Source organism: Temnothorax curvispinosus, unplaced genomic scaffold (genome assembly GCF_003070985.1).
Source record: "Temnothorax curvispinosus isolate PA1 unplaced genomic scaffold, ASM307098v1 QBEX01018282.1, whole genome shotgun sequence".
NCBI classification, from domain to species: Eukaryota; Metazoa; Arthropoda; class Insecta; order Hymenoptera; family Formicidae; genus Temnothorax; species Temnothorax curvispinosus.
In genome coordinates, this window is record NW_020228062.1 from 47307 (window position 1) to 58447 (window position 11141).

General features: G+C 40.3%; 2 protein-coding genes and 1 long non-coding RNA gene across 3 annotated transcripts; 2 read left to right on the forward strand and 1 right to left on the reverse strand.

The window, feature by feature from the left end:
- Window positions 1–73: 73 nt before the first annotated feature.
- LOC112468301 lies at window positions 74–2792 on the forward strand. Its single transcript, XR_003042376.1, has 5 exons — window positions 74–142; window positions 234–582; window positions 916–1024; window positions 1361–2562; window positions 2763–2792. It is a non-coding gene; the product is annotated as an uncharacterized LOC112468301 (long non-coding RNA).
- Window positions 2793–3452: 660 nt separating this feature from the next.
- On the forward strand, window positions 3453–6921 carry LOC112468302 (cholesterol 7-desaturase-like). Its single transcript, XM_025037423.1, has 5 exons — window positions 3453–4161; window positions 4245–4429; window positions 4565–4731; window positions 5419–5597; window positions 5938–6921. Exons 1-5 carry the CDS (start codon window positions 4072–4074, stop codon window positions 6640–6642), a joined length of 1326 nt encoding a protein of 441 aa, XP_024893191.1. The 5' UTR covers window positions 3453–4071; the 3' UTR covers window positions 6643–6921.
- A 2068-nt stretch (window positions 6922–8989) lies between these two features.
- On the reverse strand, window positions 8990–10495 carry LOC112468309 (cytochrome P450 6a2-like). Its single transcript, XM_025037430.1, has one exon. It carries the CDS (start codon window positions 10493–10495, stop codon window positions 8990–8992), a length of 1506 nt encoding a protein of 501 aa, XP_024893198.1.
- Window positions 10496–11141: the final 646 nt, after the last annotated feature.

The window sequence follows — 11141 nt, forward strand, 5'->3', positions numbered from 1 at the left end:
TCCGTTCTAAAGTGCTCTAAAGCGCCGTTCTCATGGGGCGGGAAAGGTCGATGGGGCGGCAATCCGCCATCCAGCAATGGAGACGTGTTGTTTGATTGGAGACAATAGGGCGGTTTTTCTTCTCCATCCAAACGGCAATCACGTCAGTAATTAATACCAAACAACATTTATTTTCTTAGCACGGATTAATTTGTAATTAATGGAATAATTAACTTTTTCATTGTTTAACATAGGTTAAGAGAAAATAGGTTAGGAACAACGAATTGCGTAATTTTTATTTAAAGCTGGTTGTTGAGTTAATCGCCGCGATTAAGTTAATCACTGTTAAATCGTGGTTGCTTTAATTATCGGAACCAGCGGCCAGCAATTCGTTGCCGTTGGTATTTTTGTCTTAATGCCATCTCAGGGAATATTATGGTAGTCGGTGTCTCTTCGAATGAGCGCAGACGATAAGAACGGAAAGACATGGGTCGCACTACCTCCTACGAGAAGGAAAACAGTGTCGAAGAGAATGTTATATCAAAGCTATTCATCAAGGATGGAAACAGAGACGCAATACTTGATTATCGCAAATTTAAAGAGGTATTTTTCGTCTGTTATCTTAATAATATCTGATAATATATTGGCTGCCTTCGGAAACGTCACCCGGGTATATTACCTTCTCCTTCTAACTCGCTGAGATAGAAAGAGAAGGGAGTATACTCGTGTACACTCGGGTGACGTTTCCAAACGCAGCACTATATGTGACTATAATGGGTCTGTTTTCTATAGCTGAACTGCAGGCTGCACTAGTTCAGAGTTTATCTTTTTTACTCCACATTGGAAGGAAAAAGATAAACTCTGAACTAGTGCGCCCAGTTCAGCAATAGAAAACAGATCAATTATTGAGATAAATATATGATAATTAAATTACAGTGCTCCTCTCGAACCAACGTAACGCAAAGTGACAATTAACAATGGCTGATGATTGTCGAGAATTAGCAGTGTAGGATAGCTTGCGAATAATAGTATCGGCGGATGCTAGGTAAAATTTAAAATTAATTAAATTAATTTTTTAAAATCAATTTTATTGAGTTAAATTTAAAATTGAATTGAAATAATCGATGCAGTCGATCATATTGTCATTTATTAATTATAAGTTAATATCAACAAATAAATGTTTACAAAGGGGAGTTTCTCCTGCCTGAAATTATCCTTGCCTAATTGCCATTCTGCGTGCAAGAATATATAAAGTGATGATTTTTTGTGTTAGCTATCAATGTACAAGTAATTAATATTTTGATGTTTCTTAAACGTCAGACGCGACTAATTTAAAGCAGCTTCTCTGCCTTGATCTGAATTGTCCTCGGATTTTTTATAGATCCTCAAATTGTTCCGGTGAAGGCAATGCGGCTTACTCGCGCGTGAAGTGCGTTTCCGCGGGTACCGGCTGAAAGCTGAAAGATGATCGCTTGCGTATTCTCTGCCGCACAAAAATCGGTGGTTAAGCACTTTCGAGCTGACGCATTGCTTAAACATTTTGATCGTTGCCACGCAGTATGGCACGTGTTAGCTGTCTTCGTCCTGCTCATTTTCGATCGACGCGAGCGAATAGAGCATAGAAGCGATCGCAAACGATCCTCATTATTGGCGTCTCACCGAATAATATTACGCGCCTCCGGACCGGCGCGGCGACGGCGGCGAGCATTAGAATTTTGGACCTGGAAGGAAGGCAGACAGAAAAGAAGAGTGACAGGGAAAGAGAGAGAGAGAGAGAGAGAGAGAGAGAAAAAGGAAGAAAGGGAGAGAGAGAGAAAGAGAGAGAAATCTTGATAAATGGGAAAACGCGCCGTTTAAAAGGGCCGCTTATCGGCACCGCTGATCTCTCAGTAGAGATCGTTTCTTCGTCTCGCTACACGTTTGAATAATTAATTTGTTCTCGTGTGCATCGGAGATGTTAAGCGTTACACCACATCTCACATTACCTCGGCTGACCACGGTGTGTTTACGCTTACCCAGAATGTTTAAGATAACGGCCAGTAACCCGACACAGATTTTTAAATTACAAAAACGGATTTCCGACCGTCTATATCCCTCGATCTGTCAGAGACATTTTACTCTCAATTCGAGAATGCTCGCAGGTCAATTTTCTCTTCTACTTACATTTTTATCCGATAGAAGAAGGAATGTACCAGTTTGATGAAAAAATGAAGCTGACGGATCCTTTATAGAAATGCAGAGCAACGAAAAATATAACACGAAGTATTTACTCTTGTTCTAAAGCAGAGGCATGAAACGCAAAAGTGCAGTCTCGTATGAGTAATCGCATATAATTTACATGTTGAATCGCTTGCAATTCCGTTAGGACAAGATCTGATTAATAATTTATACATACGCTTCTTGCTTCAGGTTTTTCCATTAAAGCTTTTACCTCTGTCTTTGGATGCATTAGTGACCAGTGCTTTTTTTATACGACCCGATGCCCCGACTCATATTTCGCTTCGATGAACAAGCGCAATCTTCCGTTGCATTCATACGATACCCTTTGGATGATGTTTGAAAAACGAAGCTGAATTTTGCGACGTAAGGATTTTGGAGGTCGGAACTTAAGGAGGGACTGAGAGGAGAGCTTCAGTAGGCTTGTTCGTTTTAGCCGAACTTCTTGCACAGTTCATCTTTTCTCCTTTTCTCTTCAACATGAAAAAAGAAAAAGAGAAAGATGAATCGTGCAATAAGTTCAGCTAAAACGAACAGGTCTATTGACGTCGATCGCCGTTCGATAGCGTTCAATGACAAAATAACGAGAGACGAACCGGAAGAAGAGGAATAGTCTTTTTTCTGCCGGGACAAGAAGAGGAGCACGTTCGTCTTGGCAACATGATCGTGTATGACGGCAGGAAAACATCAGAATATAAATGCGAATCCTTGCGACATTCTCTCCGCTGGAATCGATATGCTAAACGGATGAACGAACGGACGAACGGATACATCGGCGAGCTGGTGGCATCGCGATCGATATACAGTCTCGATAAAGGGAGGCACACCGGCCGGTCAGTCGAGACGAAGAGGACGATGAAGGAGTAAGGAAGAAGGAGGTGGAGAAGGTGGAGAAGAAGAGGAGTCGCGGCGGTTTTAGATCCGGTGATATAGGTGGCACGATATATAAGCTGCTCGTTCGCTTGTCCGCGTCTCCGTGGCCGGGCATACATAATCGGGTAACCGTTTACGTGACGCGACGCGGGACCGAGTCGATCGGCGACGAGCGACAGGGCAACTTGGGAAAAAAACACGGCATTTTGATAGAAACGATCGGCAGGGTACGGTCGGCATATATAAGCCGTAGATGGACCTCACGTGTGTTTCAGTTGCCCGAAAACCCTTACAAGTTCCGGACGGTCTCTCCTTTTCCGAGCTAGAGCGCCTTTTCTAGTAGCAAGCCCTTATTTTACCTTCTTTTCTTTTTCTTCCTGCCCTACTTGCGACGCGCGTTCTCCGTTCCTCTTTCTGTCGTATCCCCCGGGTTTGCCCCCGTTCTCCAATCTTCTACAACCGGCCCGTCCCTTAGCCCTTCGGCTATAGGTCTTGCATACGCATCGCTGATGCACACACACGTGCGTTTATATACTAACTAAAATATACCGAACGTTCATCATCGCGCTCTCCTCCCGATCTCTCTCTCCCTCTCTCCCTCTCGTCATCTCGTTCGCCACACACTGTCGCCCTTGTCCTTGTCCTGTCCCTTCTCGTCAGGAGTCCTCCTTGCCCTTTTTTGTCCCGGCTACCGGCGAACGCGCGCGTCGTCTTCTTCGCCCAGTAGTTTCCTCGCTCTCTCCCATCCTTCACCCTCTTCCAACCCGTCTAACTCTTTTTCTTCCCGTCTTTCTAACTCCCGTCCTCGTCGTCGTTTCTGGCCGTTTTGCTTTTGCACATTCTTGTTTATCTCTCCTGCAACGAGAGCGCGCGATCACTCCTGTATACATTGCATTCTCACTGTGCAATTGAACGGAGCGAGGACTCGCGAGGACACGTGTCTATTGGCACGTCGAAATAAGGAAGCTGAAGGAAAATCGAGAGAACGGGATAAGAGTGACAATGTTGGAATTGGTCATCTGGATCACAGTCATCTGGTCGCTGGTTCTTCTAATCTACTTTGCGTATTTCTTCAAGTTTAACTGGGTGAAAGTGAGTGTCGACCAAGTGGATTTATCCGATTCTGTGTTTTCCCTGCAAAGTGTTCTAAGATTATAAATTGGTATTTGTTAAAGGATTTGAGAAGTGAGAGTAAAACGCGGCAGACCGGCAGCGTTTATACGGCTAGTAAAAATCGGAAGGTAGGTAAACTACCGCCAGTCTATCCGAACGGATGGTTCGCCCTACTCGAGAGCTCGGAGATAAAAAGAGGTCAGGTGAAACACGTGTCTGCTCTCGGTGAAAATTTCGCGGTGTTCAGGTACGTTAGGGTGCGGAATTTCCTTCGAATTAAAGTTTCCCTCACTTCTTTCATACATTTTAAGATATACCTTGGAACTTTTGGGATAAGACACCCTGTATATTTATCACATAACGTTTTACGAATTTCTTAAAGAACCGAAAGAGGCGTAGTCAACATTTTAGACGCGTATTGCCCGCATTTAGGGGCAAATATGGCAGAGGGTGGCCGTGTCAAGGGAGATTGCCTGGAGTGTCCCTTTCATAGCTGGAAGTTTCGCGGAGAGGATGGCTACTGCGAGAGCATACCTTATACTGAAAAGGGTATTAATCAAGTTCTACATAATATCGTTTCAGGCGATATCTATTTACCCTTTTTTTCCCATAGTTTCTGTATGCTATATCGGCTAAGATGTTCGGACTGGATGTTTTTTACACCCTCGAACCACATTCCTGCATCGAAATACCTGTTTATGCATTTTAACATACAAATATTTGCGTATAATTTCGGGGGGTCCTTGGTAGATCGTCTTGATATACATCGCTTGCTGGCCTAGTTATTCGCAATTCTTATACTTGCTTCTATATTATTTATATATACTCTTGCCGAATATTCTTTAAATATTATGCCATGATGTTTTATAGTTTTCTTCATTTCGTACATGATATATAAATTTGACAAGAAACAATTAAATTAGTCGTACGAACTGCGAGTCGATATGGATCATAAAAAATATTCATAATTAAAAAACGTCAGTTACGTTATATGAACTTATATGAACTGTCTTTTGAATCTATTTTCAAAGCGAGTCCTATGATTAACGAAACACTCTGTTTAACGTAAATAGCTTTGCTTTAATTTATCTATGTAATAATTGTAATACAATAATATATATTTAATTATGAAAGAATATATTTATATCACTTAATCATGAAATTCGAAAAGCTATAGAAATTATCTATCGATGCATTTATTATTCCTCTATTTAGTCGTTTGCTTTTTTTGCACAGTGCCACACATCGCTCGAGCAAAAGTCTGGAAGTCCTGCGAAGTAAATCACCACATCTTCGTCTGGTATCACTCCGAATCAGTTGAGCCTGACTGGCAACCCCAGCCGCACACATTCATTTCCAACGGGACATGGCGCTACCAAGGTCGTAATGAGTTCCTCATTAACTGCCACATACAGGTTTGTCGCGCATTCAATTCTCTGATATAATAGATGTGTACACTTTATCACGCAAAAGCCACTCGTAGAAACTAAGAAAGAAAGAAAACAGTTATAGTTCATAAGACGTTACAAAACATAGGTGAATTAAATTAATCATTAGTGTTTACTCACTCGAGAGTGCTGTCAAGAATCACTCTCCAGAATCATGGACTGAAGAAAAAAATATTAGAGAAAGATTGAGAGAGAGAGACTTACTCTCTTTTACTTCACTCCTTTTTTATTTTATTCTTTTATTCTTTTTCCTCGGAAGTTCTTTCAAATGGACAGTAAACTTAATACCTGTTGATCTGTGCATTAGGATATAGCTGAGAACGGGGCTGATCCTGCGCATCTGGACGCGGTACACGGCCCGGGTATATTCCTCTCCGGCAACTTGTCCTGGCTGGCTCGACATTTGTGGATCACTAACAGGGGATGGCAGCCGCACTGTTCGTATGACAACCAGACAGACGAGGACGCAAACGCGGATGCAGAAACAGCGAAGATGCGTGTCAACTTGAACGGTGCGTCGATCCATCGGATCGAGAGCGGCAACGGGGATCGTCATCTCGCAGTCGCGGAGAACGGCTTCGGCAGAAGGGAGAAGCACAAAGCCGGCCTGCACATGTGCCACAAGTTGATCCTGCTGGAGCGCTTCAACGTGATGGAGATCAACGTGGTCATCGAGCAGATCGGGCCTAGTTACGTCGAGCTGATGATCGACACGTCGTTCGGACCTATGTGCATCCTGCAAACAGTAACGCCGATCGAGCCGCTGCTGCAACGGGTGACCCATCAGATCTTTTCGCCGCCCCTGTTGGCACCGTACGCCAATCTGGTCTTTCTGGGTGAGTGCGTGATGTTCCAGCGCGACATCATGATCTGGAATTACAAGAAATATGAGCGGCAACCGATCCTGGTGCGCGAGGACCGTGCCATTCTCGCATACCGTCGTTGGTACTCGCAGTTCTACTCTGATCACAGTCCCACTTATCAGACGGCTATGAAGGACCTGGAGTGGTAGCGATACCTCCCTTTTGAAATTTAACTTGTATACTTTCTGTTATATTTCTAGGTATTATTTTTATTATTAAAGCAGGTAACTTGTGTATAATGTTAATTAAAAAAAAAACGCGTTTGAGAGAGAGATCTTGTTAATTGTAGTATAAATAATTGTTGATCTAAAACAAGATTAAATCTTTATCAGTGTGTCGATATAGTTTTTACTATCGCTTTATATGTTGAATGTAACTGTATTTTAATCGTTGTTACATAAATTGTCGCTCATTGTGTACAAAATGGTGATGAGTCTAATTTTTATATTATATTTAAAATTTAAAAATATAAATTATGAAAACTAAATGTAATGCAGTATTGTTCTATAAAAACTCTTGTATCTATGTGTTCTATAGTATAGAAATTTCAATTGACGTATTCAATGACATTATCTTTCACGCGTTTCTATCAGTTTAATTAGTGAGCTACTTTACGAAGAAAAATGTCTTAAAGTTCACAACAAATCGTAGTTATCGTTACATATAACGCAATAACTTTATCGTATCATCGTCGAAAGGTATCATCGTTAGATAATAACACTTCAGATATTTTATATAGTTGCTTGACATACGCGCAAATTATTTTCACGCTAAATATCTTTTAATAACAAATGGCGAATAATACGCGCGGGATCATAGTTAGCCTGTTTACGACAAATGCGAAATTTATATTGTACATATCGAAACGAATTAATAATTAATTAGTTCCCGGTATTAATGTTCGGTAAATTGTTCACAAATCGAGGCAACACTGCATGTGCAAGCAATTTGTGCATTTAAAATACGAATCAAAAGGCTAAAAGATAATTAATATTGTACTTGATTAAGATTTTATATCAAGTATATTTCTCGCGTTTTTTGAATTTAACTTGCCGGCCGTTTCCGGAATCGACGAATAATTCAAACGAAAACTGGAAGACCGTATATCGATACGCAGTTTAATAATTCGATAATAATACATTCACCTCGCGTGGGATTTATGCAAAAGTAATTCGCAAATATATCGCACAATTACACAATATCAAATCGCGACTTCCTATTAATTAGCCATTACATCGACTTACGTTGTCACGCGGGAGATTAAACGGATTAACGTGAAGTTGGCCGCGTGACGCGTGACTTCACAATTGTTCCTGTCGCTGTCGCGTCCGCGTCGCGCAGGATTCGTTCGGGAATAGGGACGTGTGACGCGTGGGACGCTTAATTAATTTTTGTCGAACGGATCGTTGCTTCCTGCGATCCATCTTCCTTGCGTCATCTTCAGCTGCGACAACACGATTGTCATTCTGGCGAATAATAAGTACGAGGTCGAGTGCGTTTGTGCGAGTGCCGTCAAAGATCAACACGGATGGGACATGGGACTTTGAGAGCAGGAGGATGAAGAGAAGGAGGAGGAGCAGAGAAAGCAGATCTGGGAGGCATCGAGTGATGATGGAGCACCGATGGGTAAGTGATTTATTCGCTATCTATTCATGTATTTCTTAACCTTGAAATTGATCCGAAGCGCAAATGGCGCGCCTCAGTTTTGTAACACAGCGTGCGAAAAATGCATGTGTATCTTTTATTATTTTAAAATATTTAAAATAATATTTTCAAAATGATTTCCGTATTTGGACGTGCAATTTTTCATATTTTTCTCGGTCTTTAGAATATGTTGCATTCTAAAGTATAGATATTATGATAGTGATGGAGATATCTGCATGTGCAATTTTTAACTAAGTAATTGACAATTAGTCGTAGCTCAGACTTGATTTATTATGAATATATTTTTAACAATTAAACAATTCAAAAAAATGTTAAATTCAGAAATTTATAGATCTTATTACAATAACGTAATTCATACAAAAAAACGTTCTATAAAGAATTGCAAGATTTCAAGTATTTTATCTGTTTATTCTTATATAAAGACAAAGTAAAGATGACTATATTCTGACTTTCATACTATATTGAAAACTATATAATCACACATTTATATAAAACGCATTTTATAAAGAATAATATAATTTCAAATATTCTAATCTCTTATTTTTGTATAAATATACAAAGAAACTAAACATTATAGTTAAATTTTACTTATTTTCTTGCTAAATTAAGAGCTTATAATATTTGCATAAGAATTTGCATTACAAACAAACATATAATTACAAGTATCTTTTCTATTTTTGTATTAAAAAAATAACAATCATGAAAGCTGATAAAATTTGAAGAGAATTATATTTTTTGTAAAGACAGAAATTTTTTCTTCGTACATAAGGAAATCATTCATAAGTTTCTAAGCTAAAAGCTCGGAAAAAATTTGAAAGAAGATATTCGTGTTTAAAGATGCCGAAAATAAACCCACAGACCACCTTTTGGTGTTGATAAAATGGCTCCAGGAATCATCTTTAAAGGTATTTGCGTTCTTGGGGATAGTTCCATGCTATATTTTCTCAGAATTATAGCCAGACCTGCCTTCATCTGTAGCTGAGCCATTCTCATCCCCACGCAAAATCGCGGACCTTCGCTAAAGGGAAGAAAGGCGAATGTCTCGATGCTGCGTTTTCTGTCCGGGTTGAATCTTTCAGGATTGTACTCATCAGGATTTTCCCAGTATTGCGGATCGTTTTGCAAAGCTTGAACCGGTATCAGGACCTCCGTTCCGGTTTGCACGCGACAGACAACTCCATCCGAGCCTTTCAATTCGGTTTCCTGCGTGCATCGTTTCTTCATAAGTACTCCTGCAGGTACTATTCTCATCGATTCGTTGAAAACTTGGTCCATGTATGTCATCTCCTTTAAACCTTCATAAGTGATTTCACCGTCGTATCTGTCAAGCACGGTCACCACCTCTTCGCGTAATTTCTCCTGTATTTTAGGATGACTGGCCAGATGGAAGCCGATGAAACTCATAACAGTGGAGGTCTCGTAGCCACCGATGAAGAACGACATCGCTTGTCCCGTGAGCATTTCAGTGTCGAATTTATCGCCCTCCGCCCGTTCCCGTTCGGCCATTAAATGGAGAAAATCAGCCCTGGGTATTCCATCCCTTCTTCTTTGCTCCATGAGATCTGCAACCAACGTCCTGAAGAAATGTTCGACGCGCTTTGAAATGACTCTCATTTTAATGATTTTGTTTAACGATGGAATAAGGAACACGAGAGCGAACATAATTTTATTTCGTGTGGACGGCTTAAAAATAGATTCTCCGATTTCTCGGAAAGACATCTCTTTTTTCTCGTCATCGAAGCAGTGTCCATCTACGCCGAAACCAGCGGCGGCTACTACTTGAGCGGTGTATCTGGAGAACAAGGATTTTAGTTCAAACTCCGTCTTCGTGACGTTGCTCAGCTTTCCATCGATATATTTTTCTAACGTCGCGCACACCTGTTTGACGCTTTTTAGCAGGATCTTCAGTCGCGTATTGGAAAATGCCCAGGTCAAGCGTTTTCTGCTGTTTTGCCACTTCTCGCCGGAAAGAACGAAGGGATGATATGACGCGAGCGGATCCACTTCATAGTCAATATTGATGGTGTTTTCAGAGAAACTGGAGAAATTGGTTTTCAGCACCATTTTCACTAACTCCGGCTCGATAATCATCAACGACGGCGACGTAAGCTGGTAAATCCCGATCATGCTGCGACCCTTGTTATTTTTGTAGATATTGTAACAGAAATCGCCGAGGTTTGTCTTCATGCAGATTACCAACAGCATGTGTCCGAACCCCGGCAAGGGTCCATCCATGCACGGAACACCACGGTTTTGCCAGTATTTGTAATTTCGCGTCAAGTAGAAATAGAGGGCTATAAGCGCTCCGAGAATTAAAGACACCAGCACAACGGTCATATTGCTTCTCTTGGATGACAAGTGACTTGGGCTGTGTTCAAATATATATATATGTACTGCCAGATGTATATATATGTACTGTCAAATATATATATATGTACTGTTCAAATATATATACTGCCAGAACTAGCATTGTTTTTTTCTTGTTTTCTAGAAATGCAAACCGGTTCTGATGTAAACTGGAAAAAAACAATAGCTCGGTTGTTTTTATATTTGAAATAATAATATAAATAATAACAATGATGATTAATGATAATAATAACAACAGTAGCCTCAGTGATACTTTATTGACGCCGCGCGCCGTGATTATCATTCTGATAGGAAGTTTGCGAGTTGTAATAAAATATATACCTCGCTTGAACAAGCAATAACGTAAACATTGCGCAACTAAATTCCAGAACAATTTTCTCTATCCTTATAGTATCATCAAAATAATTTTACTACCTCATTTTAAGACAATGACTACGTTTACCCGGCTCGATTTACGCCGAAGTTATAACATCGATGTTATAACTTCGGCATAAATCAGGCCGTGTAAAAAATAATTGAAAATTATTTTAATCCGTTTAACAGTTTAACATATATTTCTTATATTCTTTTTTCAATGATTATAAAAAATTAATTTATTCTGATAGATTTGAAAAAT

Coding starts and splice junctions, on each gene's coding strand:
- LOC112468302 (XM_025037423.1), top strand. CDS start 4,072: ATGTTGGAATTGGTCATCTGGATCACAGTCATCTGGTCGCTGGTTCTT. Junction 4,430..4,564: donor GAAAATTTCGCGGTGTTCAG/GTACGTTAGGGT, acceptor AATTTCTTAAAG/AACCGAAAGAGGCGTAGTCA. Junction 5,598..5,937: donor TCATTAACTGCCACATACAG/GTTTGTCGCGCA, acceptor TCTGTGCATTAG/GATATAGCTGAGAACGGGGC.
- LOC112468309 (XM_025037430.1), bottom strand. CDS start 10,495: ATGACCGTTGTGCTGGTGTCTTTAATTCTCGGAGCGCTTATAGCCCTC.